This window comes from Pseudorca crassidens, chromosome 20 (assembly GCF_039906515.1).
Source record: "Pseudorca crassidens isolate mPseCra1 chromosome 20, mPseCra1.hap1, whole genome shotgun sequence".
In the NCBI taxonomy this organism is placed as follows: domain Eukaryota; kingdom Metazoa; phylum Chordata; class Mammalia; order Artiodactyla; family Delphinidae; genus Pseudorca; species Pseudorca crassidens.
The window spans coordinates 4,941,611-4,957,422 of record NC_090315.1 but is presented as its reverse complement, the minus strand read 5'-3'; the positions used below and the strand labels follow the sequence as shown (position 1 = coordinate 4,957,422).

Sequence of the window (15,812 nt, the reverse complement as noted above, 5' to 3'; positions counted from 1 at the left end):
ACTTCTATTGCTGTCTCTTTCCTTGCCTCTTCACCCCTTCCAAAGGCTGAGGAATGATTTACTGGATTGGATAGGCATCACGGCTCAGCCCTCCAGCTTCCCTCCTCTTGGAGCCAGCTTGCCCAGTGTTCTGACCTGCTGCCCGCACCCAAGGGGAAGGACTACACTGCCTATGACCAGACAGACAACCACATCCAATGCTGGGTGAAGTGGCAGCAAGACCAATGCCGCTTTCTCGTATCTGCTCTAAAAGTGATACAGGTTATATGTTATCTCCAATTCTCGGATCCTGTAGCTACCTTTCGATTTATCCTGAATTTGGGAAGGGGAGTGAAAAAATAACCATTCCCTCCCGTACAAGTAAATTCCACAGGAGAGGAATTAGTCTGGCATTAAATGGGTCTAGGAAACCAGGATACAGGGAGGAGGGGCACAGCTTTGGAATTGGCCCAGGACTAAATTTTGGCTATGAACTTGGCCACGGAACAACCACCCTGGGCTCAGCTTCCTCGTCTGAAATATACCACCGGTCAGGACTCTTGGTTGTAAAGGAAAGCTCCTTTGACTAAACTGAAAAGCAATTTATTAAAGGAGGCGAGGCAGTTTCCCTCTGTCCCGGCTCACCCCCCAATCTCGGAGAAGGCTGGAGAAAAGGCTTAGCGCTTTCCTATCGGAACAAAGCCCACGCCCAACCACGGCCTGCCCCAGGTACCCAGAGTGACCACTAGCCCTGGCGCGGGCAGTACAGCGGGACCTCCGCAACGTGCTCCCCGTTCTCCGGCCGCGGCTCGCGAGCGGGTGCGCGGCGAGCTCTGATTGGCAGAGCTGAAGCGACGTGATTTCCATCCACCACCACCCCCCCCCCCCCCCGCACGTCCTGCCGGGAAAGAACTTGGCTTCCGCCTTAGGGTCCGCAGCACGGGTGCATAACGTTGAGAGTCCTAAAACAGAGGAGTAGTTGCAGAGATGGTAGGGGCCAAAGAGGAGGACTATGCCACACATTCCTTCTCCAGAGAGGCCAGGAGGATGAAAGAAGACAATGGCTCTGGACTTTAGATAGCAACACTTTTATTATTCCCAGGTTCCGCCCGCTGCTGTTCCCTCCATGGCTCCCCATGTCCCCTAAGATCGTGCCCCTCCTCCCCAACCAAGGCACTCTCCAGGGGAGGTGACAAAGGTGGCAGTGAAGGAGGTGGTGAAGGAGAAACACCTTTACTGGAAGACCAGTGTAGACACGAGAAGGGGGAATGGAGTGAGGGTGCACGAGAGGTGGGGTCCAAGGAGCCAGTGCCTTTTTCAGCGCCCCTTCTGAGGGCTGAGAAGAGACGGGCTGACACGCCCCGGCACCATCAAGGCCCTGCTCTCCTTTGGGAGAGGGCCTCGTGGGTGAGGGGGAGTCAGGAGGCCTGGGGTTCCCACAAAGAGAGGGAGAGAAGCCACCGGGTTTCACCGATCCATGCTGTCGTCCGTCGGGGTGGAGAAACAGGTCTGTAGCAACTTTTCGCAGAACTCCAGCTCCTCCTGGATTGGGGTGTGAAATTGGGAGCCCTGAGTGCAGAGGCCACCCCTTGCCTTCACCAGCTTTGCCTGCAGAAACGGCTCCTCTTCCCTCCCACCCACCACCCCAGAAGCTTCCTGTCTCACCCCACTGGTCTGTCCTCACATCAGCCCCCGCCAGCTTGTCCTAACTCCCAGAAATGACCAACCTCGATTAATCCCTACTTAAAATCCCTTCCATGGATACAAACTCCAGAGACCAAGAAAGAAGCACTGATAGATTGGACCACATAAACATAAAAGGTATCTGCATAGCAGAAAGATGCCAGAAACAAAAGTGAAAGAAAAACAACAATTTGAGGTGAAAAATATTTGCAACTCATCACAAACGTCTAACATACTTAATACTTCAAGAGCTTTAATGGGGGCTTCCCTGGTGACGCAGTGGTTAAGAATCTGCCTGCCAACGCAGGGGATACGGGTTCGAGCCCTGGTCCGGGAAGATCCCACATACCACGGAGCAACTAAGCCCGTGCGCCACAACTACTGAGACTGCACTCTAGAGCCCGTGAGCCACAACTACTGAAGCCCGCGTGCCACAGCTACTGAAGCCTGCACGCCTAGAGCCGGTGCTCTGCAACAAGAGAAGCCACCGCAATGAGGAGCCCGCGCACTGCAACGAAGAGTAGCCCCCGCTCGCCACAACTAGAGAAAGCCCGCAGGCAGCAACGAAGACCCAATGCAGCAATCAATCAATCAATCAAATTTTTTTAAAAAAATAAAGCTTTAATAAATCAGTTGCAAAACCACCACCCATTAGATAAATGGGCAAAGGATATGAATGAGTAGTTCACAAAAAAAGGAAAAAGATGCCCAACTTCACTCACGGGAGAAATGCAAACATAAACTGGACTGGAATACTGCTTTTCACCAATAAGCTTGAAGAAAGGTCAAATGGCTTGAGGAAAAGCTTGAAGAAAGGTCAAATGTCTTGAGGCACCCTATCCTGGCCAGGATGTGGGAAAGTTGAGTACCCTCATGGCTGCAGTGTCGACTGGTTCAACTTCTATGGAGAACAACCTGGCAACAGCTAAGGACATGGCGCTTAAACCCTGTAACTTCATCTTTAACCTACCTTAACCCAGCCTTTCCCTTTCTAGAAATTGTTCTATAGACATACTCCTAAAGTTACATGTGTAAAAGGTTATTCTTTTAGCAGAGTTGATAGTAGTGAAAGAGTGGAAACAAACTCCAAGAGGATAGAGCCATAGGCACCGACAGGAAACACACTCGTGGATATGTTATGAAAGGGAATATGGCAAGAGCAGAACAGTGGTCAGAATAGGCTGAGTTTACACAAAATGAAGAGAGGAAGAGGAAAAGAACTGATAAGTACATTTCCTTGTATGTGCACAGACTATCTTAGGAAGGCCACAGGAAGAACTGGGTGGATAGGAATAGGGGTAGGAGGGAGACTTTTCACTGTTTATCCTCTCATGCATCTTGAATTTTGAACCACATGACTGTGGGGCCTATTCAAAAAGCACCAATGTAATTTAATTTAACCCTACACAGGGCCCACAAAAATACCTACAAAAGAGGACTGGCTAAATCATGATGTAATCACTTCAGAGAATACTATGCAATTATAATATTGAATTACACTGAAATTAAAGCACACCTCTATTTACATATCTGGAAAGAGTTCTAAGACAGACACATAGGGGAGAAAGAAGGCCATGTGAAAACAGAGGCAGAAATCGGAGTGACGGATGTATCCATAAGCCAAGGAACGTCAAGGACTGCCAGCAACTACTAGAAGCTGGAAGAGGCAAGGGAAGATTCTTCCCTAGAACCTTCAGAGGGAGCACAGTCTTGCTGACACCTTGACTTCAGACTTCTGTTCCCCAGAACTGTGAAACAATACATTTCTGTGTTAAGCCACCCAGTGTGTGGTACTCTGTTACAGCAGCTCTAGGAAACAAATGCACCACCTTACCTAAAATATCACAGCCCACCATTCTCTAACCCCTCACTGGTTTAATTTTTCCTCACTGTAGTTCTAACTTCCTCGTGTCATATTATACACGACAGTATATGTTAAATTATATAGATTACGTATTACACGTGTGTGTATAGATAGATATGTATCTGTAAATATGTATTTGTGTGTGCGTTTGTCTACATTTTTATCTGTTACCCCATGAGCCCCATGAGAACCAAGGCTGTATCCCTTTGCTCCAAATCTCCAGTGCTCAGGTTGGGACCTGGCACATGGGTGACCTGCCCCTGATGGAAAAATGAAGGTTTCCACAGCTGTATACGTATGTAAAACTTCTCACATTGCACACTTTCAATATAGGTAAATTATACCTCAATAAAGCTGTTAAAATTTGTTTTGAAAACAAAAAACAAGGCATGTTGGCCGGTTCACACGAGGCTTCCCTCACCGGGTTGGTCTCACGGTCTGGTACCAGGATCTGGCACACCAGAGGCTCAGGGGACAAACACATGGATGCATCAAGCAAGGATGGCTAAAACCACAGGCCGGACGAGGGCCGGGGCTGCCCCTGCCCCCCATGGGCACAAATCTCCACGGGTTCCCGTGATGAGGTCAGGGGGCGAGCCCCTGGGGGCGGGCACTGTGCCTCTCCCAGTCACCCCCGCTCCTCACACCCAGTGCCCAGCACCCTTCTGTAAACACCTGATGGTGTCCACAGAGGAATGATCTCAGCACAATGGAAGTCCCAAGAAGCTGGCACGTTTGCTGTGTCCAGCTTTGCTGAAGCACCAGCGTCTGGGCGGTACTATAACGGCTGGATAAATTACTTAAGTAAAGTTAACTAAATCACTTAATCCTTTAAATAATTAAATAACTACTGAATATGTAATTAGTTGTTCTTTATCACTTATTTGTTACTTATCTATTTAAATACCTGAGTTGTTACTTATCACTTGTTACTCAATATCTATATAATTAATATCTAATGAGTTATCACTTATTTGTTACTTATCTATTTAACTATTTAGTGAGTTATTTATTGCTTGTTATTTATCACTTGTTACCCTTTATCTAATTAAATAGCTAATGAGTTGTTATTTATCACATATTAGTTACTTACCTATTTAATCAAATATTTAATTTGTTGCTATTTATCATTTACTTATTTATCAATCTAAAAATACTTAAATATTTGAATGATATGATGTAAACAACAATATTAAATAATTTGGATAATAATTAGATGAGTTTGGGGGAATTCCCTGGCGGTCCAGTGGTTAGGACCCAATGCTTCCACTGCAGGGGTTACAGGTTCTATCCCCACTTGGGGAACTAAGATCCCGCAAGCTGTGAGTCATGGCCAAAAAAAAAAAAAAAAATTAAATGAATTCGTTAACTCTTTAACTCTCAAAACCCCGAGCTTCTGGTTCTCCGTGCAATCCCCCTGGTGTTAACACAGCACGAGTCACATGGTGGGGGGGGGGGCAATAAATGTTTGCTGAATGATGACTAGAGAAACACATGAATTGCAAAGAGGATGTAAACAAAAGCGTGGGCGAAGAGACCACAGAGACCCAGAAGGCAGGCACCAGGCTGGCCCCTCCCACAAAACGGCCGGGTCCCCTGGGCCAGCGCCCCGCCCCCCCCATCAGCAGTACCTGGTACTCCTCGTGCTGCTGCAGCAGCTGGCACCGGTGCCGCAGAAGCTCCTCCAGGCCCAGCTCGGGCTCCCGGCACTCCCGCACACCCTGGGGGAAGTCCGTCACCAAGCTGCGGGGACAGGAGAGCAGCCCTTGGGACTCGCTCTGCACAGCACCCGGAACCACGGGAGCCTCGGCAAGCTGCTCCCCCACACTGGGCCTCGGTTTCCCCACCTGCAACGTGGACTTGACTCCTGTCCCTGTCCCTGCCCCAGCCCAGGGACTTCGATGAGACTTGTACAAAACAGGGCACACAGCACAGTGCCCGGCCTGGAGCTGACTCCACACGTGAGAGCTGCTGCCTGCTTGTCCAGCTGCTCCGTTCCATCGTGTTTTAAGACTCTAATCTGCTTGTACTTTGTGCGGGGGATGGGGGAGTATGAGTGTGAGAAAGACCCTCCCCCTCCTCCCCAGGCTGCTGCGGCAGCCCCCAAAGGTGAGAAAACTGAGGCTCAGGGAGGGCCAGCGCCGTAGTTCCTGCTCCCCTCTGACCCTAAACCCTTCAGCCCCCACGGGGGGGCCGGTCCTTTTGGGCCCCAGCGCACCTGCACAGGGCTCCAAGCACGTGCTCATGGAAGGGGCTGTGTTCTGTCCGGACGAGGGCCACCAGCTGCTGGACCATGCCCATGGAGCACAGGGTCCCTGCAGAAGGGCAACGGGGTCAGAGGGGCAGTCCCTTCCCCTGTGCACTCCCCGCTAGGAACCATCCCAGCTCCCTGCCCTGGCCACCCCACCTTTGTGTTCAGGGTGGCCCACCAGCAGGTTCTGCAGCAGGAATGCCGACTTGACCTTGAGCTTTTGCACCTGCTGCTGCATGGCCCGCATCAACACAGAGAAGCCGTCCAGGCGGAGGAACTGCAGCAGCCCAGCCTCCTGCTCCCGGACCAGGCCTGGGGAGGGGGGAAGGCGGGGCCTTGAGGTGACAGTCACCACTGCCACCATTATCGTCCCCATTATCTCACCATCACCATCATCACCACCATCATTACTGTCATCACCCACCACCATCACCACCAATATCATCATTACCATCATCACCACTACCATCACCACCATCAACACCACACTCATCACCATCACCATCATCACCATGACCACCACCATCCCCAATAATCACCATCAGTATCATCACCATTATCACCACTACCATCATCACCCACCATCATCATTACCATCACCACCATAATCACCAGTATCATCATCATTACCATCATTACCACTACCATCACCACCATAAACACCACAATCATTACCATCAAGACCATCACCCTCATCACCATCACCAATATCACCATCAGTATCACCACCTCACCGTCACCACCATCATCACCCACCACCATCACCATGATCATCATCACCCACCATCATCATCACCATCATCACCAATATATCATCATTACCATCATTACCACTACCATCACCACCATAAACACCACAATCATCACCATCAAGACCATCACCTTTATCACTATCATCATCACCAATATCGTCATCAGTATCATCACCATCCTCATCATCGATTTCTACGGGTCCGTGCTTCGCAAGCATTACTTTAAGTATTTTTAATTTAGGGACTTCCCTGGTGGTACAGTGGTTAAGAATCCGTCTGCCAACGCAGGGGACACGGGTTTGAGCCCTGGTCCAGGAAGATCCCACATGCCACGGAGCAACTAAGCCCATGCACCACAACTACTGAGCCTGCGCTCTACAGCCCGCAACACAACTACTGAGCCCGTGTGCCACAACTACTGAAGCCCGCGCGCCTAGAGCCCGTGCTCCACAACAAGAGAAGCCCGCGCACCGCAACGAAGAGTAGCCCCCGCTCGCCACAACTAGAAAAAGCCCGCGTGCAGCAACGAAGACCCAAGGCAGCCAAAAATAAATAAATAAATTTATTTTTTTTAAAAAAGAGCAGAGTACTTTAAAAAAATATATTTTTAATTGAGATATAATTCCACAGTCTGTACAATTTACCTTTCTAAAGTATACAATTCAGTGGTTTTTAGTATATTCACAAGGTTGGCTTACCATAACTATCTAACTCCAGAATATTTTCATCACTCCCAAGAGAAGCCCCATACCAGTTAGCAGTCCCTCCCCCCAACTGGCAACCACTAATCCGCTTTCCACATCTATGAATTTGCCTCTTCTGGACATTTCACATAAATGGAATCAAACACTATGTGGTCTTCTGTGGTTGGCTTCTTTCACTCAGCATGTTTTCTAGGCTCGTCCAGGTTACAGCATGAATCAATATTTCATTCCTTTTAATGGTTGAATAGTATCCCATTGTATGAATAAGCCACGTTTTTTTTAATCCATCCATCCATTGGTGGGAACATTATCTCTTTTTAATCCTCAAAACCACCCTAGGAGGTGAGTGCTCTAGGAATCCCATTTTACTGACGAGGAAACTAAGACCCAGAGAGCCAGACTACTTCGTGAGGGTGACAGGCACCCTGGAAGGCCTCCGAGTATGACAGAACCAGCCTGAGGGGTGCACCTCCAAGGAGGCGCCGACTTGGGCAGGGTCTAGGCCAGGATAGATGGGAGCCCCCAGAAACCCGTGGCCAGTAAATCCCTGACACGTGGCAAGTGCCACTGAGGACCTGAGCTGTTAATCTCATTTGAGTTTAATTTATTTCAGTTTAGGGTAAAAAAGTGAAGCAGTGGTACAGCATGTTCCCATTAAGCACAACTTCGTCCCCTCACTAGAACTACACTCCATACTGACCGCTAAAAATACAGCCTGAGGTGAGATGTGCTTTATATGTAGGATGTACACCGGGTTTCAAAGACGTAGAGTGAAAAAAAAAGATGTAAAATATCTCATTAATACTCCACATAATGATGGGCCGAAATGATAATAATTTGGATATATGGGGTTAGATAAAACATTACTCAATTTAAAAAATAAAAAAAAGGACAGGCGGATGGTGAGGGGAAGACATGACAACCCTCCACGTCCGCTCTGCCTTCACGATGGATCCAGGAGCAACCACTTCCCTTCACTCCAGGGCCTCTCCACTGGGCACAGCTGACATGCGGGTACAGGCCATTCTGTGTCATGGGGGCCGCCCTGTGCACTGGAGGGTGTTGAGCGGCAGCCCTGGCCTGAGCCCACTAGCTGCCAGTGGCCTGGAGATGCATCTCCCTGGGGGCGCCCCCACCCACCTCCTCCGCAGCTCTCACACACTCCTCCACCTGACCTTCTCTTGGTCTGCGGCCAGAGGGTGAGCCTCTGCGAGCCTCCACGCACCGGGCCGCAGGAGCAGTCAGGAGACCGACCAAGCAAAGGGCTCGTGGCACCAGGGCTGGCCTGTCCTAACCACTTTCCAAATGGTAGCCACCACACGATGGCATACCCTGCAGCCAAACCCACCCCCCAAAAAAGAAGACAGATGCCACGGAATTGTACACTTGGAAATAGTTATGTGCATTTCACATCAATTTTTAAAAATATAAAAGGCCTCGGGCTTCCCTGGTGGCGCAGTGGTTAAGAATCCGCCTGCCAATGCAGGGGACACGGGTTCGTGCCCTGGTCCGGGAAGATCCCACATGCTGCGGAGCAACTAAGTCCGTGCGCCACAGCTACTGAGCCTGCGCTCTAGAGCCTGCGAGCCACAGCTACTGAAGCCTGAGCGCCTAGAGCCTGTGCTCTGCAACAAGAGAGGCCACCACAATAAGAAGTCTGCGCACCGCAAGGAAGAGTAGCCCCCACTCGCTGCAACTAGAGAAAGCCCATGCACAGCAACAAAGACCCAACGCAGCCAAAAATAAAAATAAATAAAATAAATAAATAAAAATAAAAGGCCTCAGCCGTAAGAAAAAAATGAAATTTTGTCATTTGCAACAACATGGATGGACTTGGAGGTATTACGCTCAGTGAAATAAGTCAGAAAGAGAAAGACAAATATGGTATGTTATCACTTATATGTGGAATCTAAAAAATAAAACAAACTACTGAGGGACTTCCCTGGTGGTGCAGTGGTTAAGACTCCACGCTCCCCATTCAGGGGGCCCGGGTTCGATCCCTGGTCAGGGAACTAGATCCCACACGCATGCTGCAACTAAGAGTTCGCATGCCACAACTAAGAAGGCTGCCTGCCACAACTAAGACCCGGCACAACCAACCCAATAAATAAATAAAATATTTTTTAAAAAATAAAATAAAACAAAAATAAAAAATAAAAAAAATAAAATAAAATAAAATAAAATAAAATAAAACAAACTATTGAATATAATAAAAAAGAAGCAGACTCACAGATGTAGAGAACAAACTAGTGGTTACCAGTGATGAGAGGGAAGCGGGGAGGGACAAGACAGGGGTGGGTTTTAAGAGGTACCAAAAAAGAGGAAAAAAAAAAGATAAAGGGCATTGAATTGATAGTTCCTGTAGCTCCTACCTGGCATCCTGGATTGCATTCTCTGGGAGAAGCTGACTGCCCAGCTTGAGCTGTGATGACACTCAAGCAGCCCCCGAGAGGACCCCGCCCAAGACAAGGAGTGATCGGGGCCCCAAATGTCAACAGTGCCAAGACTGAGAGCCCTGAGGGGCCTAAAAGCACTCAAGCTGGGCCTCGTCCCGTGTTGTGAGGCTCTGGCTCTCTGACCAGCGGCAGGTGTGGCAAGCTCACCGCTCTGTTCCCAGCACCCAGCAGAGCCCCGGCAGGTACTGGGGATAAACGAACACACAAGGCCCCTCTCTCTCTGCCCCAAAGCAGATCCGGAAGCTGGCACCAGCCCTAGGGACCCGAGCCCCTCCCCGGCAGCCCCCGGGACACTCACAGGAGATGGCGAAGAGGGCCTTGACGCGCACAGCATCGCAGGGGTCCCGATCCAGCAGGCGCAGCAGCTTGCGCAGTGCGCCAAGGCCCAGCACCTGCTCCTGGATGGCTGCCACGTTCTGGCTGCACGTGCCGATGAGCTGCGCCGCCCGCCACCGCAGCCCTGCAGGCCCCGCCTCCAGGTAGCGGCCCACCAGCAGGTGCATGCCGGACAGCTGGCAGAAGTCTGTGTGGAGAGAGGGGAGCAGACAGGCCAGGTGTGATGAGCTGAGCTGTGTCCCCACAGATTTACATTGAAGCCCTAGGCCCCAAGGCCTCAAAATATGTCTCTATCTGGAGACAGGGCTTTAAAGAGATGATTAAAGTGAAACGGTGTCATGGGATGGGGCCCTAATCCAATATGACTGGGGCCCTTATAAAAAAGAGGAGATTAGGACACAGACATGCACAGTGGGATGACCACATGAGGACAGAGCAAGAAGGCCCCCATACACAAGCCAAGGACAGGGGCCTCAGAAGAAATCAACCCTTGGACTTCGAGCCTCCAGAACTGTGAGAGAAGAGCCTTCTTTTGTTTAAGTCCCCAGTCTGTGGTGCTTTGTTACGACAGCCCAACTGGACAAATACACCAGGTGAGGCTGAGGGGAGCCTGCCCCCAAGGGCAGGCTCTCCCCAAGCACCCAACTGGGGGTCTGTCCAAGGCCAGTGTGTCTCAACAATGTCAGCATTTGGAGGGTCAGGGTCCCAGGCTCCAGTCCACTAAATGCCAGTTCTGACCCCCAGTCTTTGTGACAATCAGAACATCCCCCGTGGGAGAACACACCACACCAGACGTCCGCAAACTATAGCCTACCACCTGTTTTCTGTATTGGTGAGCTTGGTGGTTCTTCAAAAAGTTAAATACAGAGTTACCCTGTGACAACTCTTACATATATATCTAAAAGCATCGAAAGCAGAAACTTGAACACATGCTTGTACACCAGTGTTCACAGCAGCATTATTTACTATAACCAAAGGGGGAAGTGACCCAAATGCCCGTCAACTGATGAACGCATAAACATGTAGCCCATCCACACACTGGCGTCTCAGTCAGCCACAAAAAGTAATAAAGTTCTGATACAGCTACGACATGCAAGAACCTTGAAAACATCACCTTCAGTGAAGGAATCCAGTCACAAAAGGTGACATATTCTACTATTCCATGTACCTAAAATGTCCAGAACAGACAAATCCACACCACCAACGACCACACCACACCCCTCCAAGTGGAAGTGACCACTCATCCTTCTATTGGCTTCTCGGCATTTAGCATAAAACCCACAGCACCAGCCTTGGCCCGTGAGCCCCTGTATGCCCAGCGTCACTTCCTAGACCTCGCCCCTCACTCACTCTGCTCTGCTGGCTTCACTGCTGTTCCCACACAGGCCAGGCAGGTTCCCACCTCAGGGCCTTTGCACTGGTCATTCCCTCTACCTGGAATGCTTTTTCCAGAGCTAATCCCATGACTCACGCCCTCACTTCAGGTCTCTGATCAAATGCCACTCCTCGGGGAGGCCTTCTCTGACTACCCCATCCAGGACCACCTCCTGTCTCTTACTCTAGGGAGTGGCAATGGACTCCCAGCAGACTAGGGTGACATCGTCAGTCTCAGAGAGCATCAGGGAGGTGGTGGACTGAACCTGGCGCCATCTGCTCCTGATGGCAAGCAGACCAAGCAGGGAGGGACAGGGCAGTCTCACCTGGGGCCTGAGTCAGAGCCGGAATGGAGGGGTGAGGCTGGGAGGCTGGGAGGAGGCTGGTTGTGTGGTCCCTGAGACAAAGGACAAGGGCTGGGCTGCAGCAGGACCCAGGGCTTAGGAGGAGGAGGCAAGAGACAGAAGGGAGACCAGAAGGCAGAAGGGACAGGATCCTGGAGGCTGGAGGCAGGCTGGAGCGGGCCTGGCTGTACCTGCGGCGTTGTCCATGTTCTCGCACAGGTCGGCCAGCAGCTCCAGGGCCCCCTCGCGCTCTTGCTGGTCAGCAGCCAGTTCAGCCTCACCAGCTGAGGGGGTTGTGGGCTGGGACAGCACTCGGAGGCAGTTCTTCATCTGCTCCACCTCTTCCCGCTGGCCCCGGAAGGCAGCCGACATGGCCTCTTGCAGCCACTGGCGCCTCTGGGGGTTGAGGCGGAGCGGGAGGGTGGGGGAAAGAAGCAAACCTCATCAATAATCAACTCAGGAACAACAGTCATTAATAATAACAGCCAACATCTGAGAGCTGAGCGTCCTTCAGTCAGCACGTACCTACCGGGCACCTTCTCTACTCAAAGACTCGTCTCTAGACGCTAGATCTACGGAGAGACTGGCTGTGGGGCGTGAGAGGAAAAAGAGGGGTCAGGGACACCTAGGTTTTTGTCCTGAACAACTAGAAGGAGATGGGGAAGACTGCAAGAGAAGCAGCAGTGGAGTGAGAGGAGTAGAGATTAGAGCTCTTTTTTTTTTTTTTTTTTTTTTTTGCGGTCTGCGGGCCTCTCACTGTTGTGGCCTCTCCCGTTGCGGAGCACAGGCTCCGGACACGCCGGCTCAGCGGCCATGGCTCACGGGTGCAGCCACTCCGCGGCATATGGGATCTTCCTGGACCGGGGCACAAACTTCTGTCCCCCGCATCAGCAGGCGGACTCTCAACCACTGCGCCACCAGGGAAGCCCTAGAGCTCATTTTTGAACTTGTTAAGTTTGAGAGATCCATGACACACCCAAGGCCAGATATTGAGTACGCTGCCTGAAGTTCAGAGAGGAGGTCCAGCCTTGATCTCAACCTCGAGGATTTCTCAACCTCGACTCTGCTGACACTTTGAGCTGGATTGTTCTGCCGTGGGGGTCGTCCTGTGCACTGTAGGGTATTGAGCAGTATCCCTGGCCTCCACCCACCAGATGCTAACAGCACTGCCCCCACCTCCCACCCCCCCCAACCCCACCATGGTTAAAACTGCCCCCCCAGGAGAGCACCACTGGCCTAGAGATATAAATTTAAGAATAATCAGGGCTTCCCTGGTGGCGCAGTGGTTGAGAGTCCGCCTGCCGATACAGGGGACATGGGTTCTTGTCCCGGTCTGGGAAGATCCCACATGCCGCGGAGTGGCTGGGCCCGTGAGCCATGGCCGCTGAGCCTGCGCGTCCAGAGCCTGTGCTCCGCAACGGGAGAGGCCACAGCAGTGAGAGGCCCGCGTACCACATAAAAAAAATAATAAAAAAAATTAAAAGAATCATCAGAGGAAAACGTCAACGTGAGATCACACAGGAAGTGAGGGTAGAAGAGAGAGTCCTGGTGTGCTCCATGGTTAAGAGGCTGGGGAATGAGGATGAACCAACAGAGGAGATGGGGAAGAAGAGCCAGTGAGTGGGATGAAAAGCAGAAAAGCATGTTGTTCCAGATGCCAAATGAAGAAAGAACTCAAGGGGAGGGGGTAGTAATCAAATGCTACTAGTAAGTCAAATAAGATAAGCGCTGAAAACTGGCCGCTGGTTTTTTGGTTTTTGGCCAGGCTCCGTGGTCACTGTCCTGGATAAATTTGGGCAAGATGTTAATCTTTCTGTGCCTGTTGCCTACCTCATGGTCCCAGAGGTTCAATGACATCATGGATGTAACCGAATTAGCACCATATTTTGTATACTGTAATTGTCATTGCCAACTAAACATCATGTATAACAAATATTGCTATTAATCTCCGAAACAACCTTCCATGGTTAAGGATTACTGTTATTCCCACTTCACAGATGAGAAAATGGAGGCACGGAAAAGTGCGACTTGCCCAAGGTCACATAGTCAGCCATCCACAAAGCCTTAAGTCAAATCTAAGCGGTCTGTCCACAGAGCCTGCGTTCTTAATGATAATATCCTGCTGCCTTCAGGAGCACGACCTATGTGCCAGGTTCTGTGTTGAGCCCTACTTCAACTGGAACCTCAGAACTACCCTGTGAAGTACCACTGTTATTCTTATCATCAACATCAACTTGCAACTAAAGAACTCGACGCTCAGAAACATGAAGTGATATACCCAAGGTCACACAGCTGTATGATGCTGAATCCACGACTGTCTGGCTCTGGAGAGCCCTTGCTTTTTCTTTTTAGCATAAGACTCTGTCTCCCAGCACAGTGCAGGGATCCAGGGATCTGACCTTCAGTCTACAATAACCCTATCGAGCACAAATACAGTCTACTATGCCTTCACAGCGGGACTCCCGCCCCTCCCCAGATATCTGTCCCCACGTCCCTCACCCCAGCTTCTCGGGTCCCCACCCTTTACCTCCTCACTCATGGGTTCTGGAGGGAGGTCTGGCTCTTCAGAGCCCGCCGTGATGGCCATCTGCAGCAGACCTTGGAGGTTTCGCGGTGGCGGGGGATTGTCGGAGCCGCCCGCGGAGGAGCCGCTCTCCCCTGACGAGCAACCCTGGGAGGCTGGGGGCAGCGCCAGGGGAAGGCGACTGCTCCCGGAGCCTTGGTTCGCCATGGGCTGTTTGCAAAGAAGGGAAGAATGTGTTGGGGTAGGGTATGGTCCCCGCTGAGGTAGCTCTGGCGTCCTGGCGGGTCGATTCCTGGGGGTCTGCTGACAAGGTGGCGTTTTAGGGAAGCTCCGCGGCCCCGCATGACCCCAAACCACTCTGCCCACACCCCCTTTAACCACAGCCCTCTTTTCTTCTCTCATACCAACAGGACGCTTCCCCGAAGTCACAAGTCCCTCCTTCCTCCCTAGCAACGGGCCCCACCTACTCTCCCTAGCAACCCCCTCCTCCATTTCCACTGCAGTCCTTCCCGTCTCTTAGCAACCCCACTGCCCAGCCTTCAGAGCAACAAGCCCACCCTGTGGTCTTCTTAGCAACAAGTCTCCTCCCTCCTCTCCGAAGAGGGGAGCCTGAGTGGGGCGGACCTCACCTTCCCGGGCCTCGTGTCGCCGCCGCTACTAAAGGCAAACCCGCCCGCACCTGACTCTACTGGGCGCCGCCATATTGACCGGAAATACTCACGGTCTCGCCCGGAATTTCCCCGCGCAGCCACCCAACTAAGGGCCGTACCTGGGCGTGAGGCTACTTCTCCCGGTTCTTAAGTCCTTCCCACCTGGCGGGATACTTCGCTAGGCCTGGCCCCTCACCTAGGCCACGCCCCCCGCGCTCACGCTCTGGTGTAAGCCCCGCCCCCTGCCCGGATCCCGCCCCTAATGACCCCTCCTCCTCATTGCAAGCTCCACCCTGCCCTAGTGTAGGCCCCGCTCCCCGGTCTGGCTCCGCCTTGGTTAGACCCCTTCCACACCCACGCACCCTGTCCCAGTTCTAAACTCTGCCCCTCGCCGCCACTTAAGGCTCCGCCCCTGTTCTAGGCCTTTCGCCCTCTCCCAGCTAAACCCCGCCCCCGTGCCCGTGCACCCGCCGCTCCCCGTTAAGCCCCGCCCTCTTCCTGGCCCCGCCCCACCCCGTGGTTGCCTGTAGCGAGGGTCCCCTCACCCTCAGGGCGTTTTCCCCTGCACCTGGGCCCCGATTCCGTCTTTTACTAGAGCCCTGGGTTCTCAACACTAATACCTGACCCAGGCAGAGTTTGGCCTGTCCCACCGCCTTCTTGGCCTCAATTTCCCCTTTCGTCATAGGAGGCTGCCCGTTACCCCCACCTGCAGCACCTGTGCGGACCTCTCTTATCCTCCAGCGTCTCCCTCGTGGAATCTTCCCTGAGTCCTGCCAGGTGCAAAGGAGGTGATTCTTGAAGCCTGGAAGTAAAATGCGCAGGCAAGGTGGTTTAGGCGGCTCGAGGCCTCCCTGCACCAGATTTGGGGCTCAGGTCCGGGAATGTGCCTGGTCTT

At 51.8% G+C, this 15,812-nt stretch overlaps 1 protein-coding gene across 6 annotated transcripts; it reads right to left on the bottom strand.

Moving 5' to 3' along the window:
- Nucleotides 1-1,051: 1,051 nt before the first annotated feature.
- Nucleotides 1,052-15,330, bottom strand: HSPBP1 (HSPA (Hsp70) binding protein 1). 6 transcript variants are annotated; one of them, XM_067719172.1, is made up of 8 exons: nt 15,280-15,330; nt 14,271-14,477; nt 11,935-12,139; nt 9,988-10,212; nt 5,934-6,089; nt 5,745-5,841; nt 5,158-5,269; nt 1,052-1,521 (listed from the first exon to the last, which is right to left on the bottom strand). In XM_067719172.1, the coding sequence occupies exons 2-8, from the start codon at nt 14,472-14,474 to the stop codon at nt 1,447-1,449; spliced, it is 1,074 nt and encodes a 357-aa protein (XP_067575273.1). In that variant the 5' UTR covers nt 14,475-14,477; nt 15,280-15,330; the 3' UTR covers nt 1,052-1,446. The 6 variants fall into 6 exon arrangements, 5 of the variants coding, with proteins under 5 accessions (XP_067575273.1, XP_067575268.1, XP_067575270.1 ...); XM_067719167.1 differs by lacking the exon at nt 15,280-15,330 and adding an exon at nt 15,037-15,187; XM_067719169.1 differs by lacking the exon at nt 15,280-15,330 and adding an exon at nt 15,037-15,169 and having other exon boundaries at nt 14,271-14,567.
- Nucleotides 15,331-15,812: the final 482 nt, after the last annotated feature.

Coding starts and splice junctions, on each gene's coding strand:
- HSPBP1 (XM_067719172.1), bottom strand. CDS start 14,474: ATGGCGAACCAAGGCTCCGGGAGCAGTCGCCTTCCCCTGGCGCTGCCC. Junction 10,213..11,934: donor GAACATGGACAACGCCGCAG/GTACAGCCAGGC, acceptor CTCTCCACACAG/ACTTCTGCCAGCTGTCCGGC. Junction 6,090..9,987: donor GGCCCTCTTCGCCATCTCCT/GTGAGTGTCCCG, acceptor CCCCCTCCCCAG/GCCTGGTCCGGGAGCAGGAG.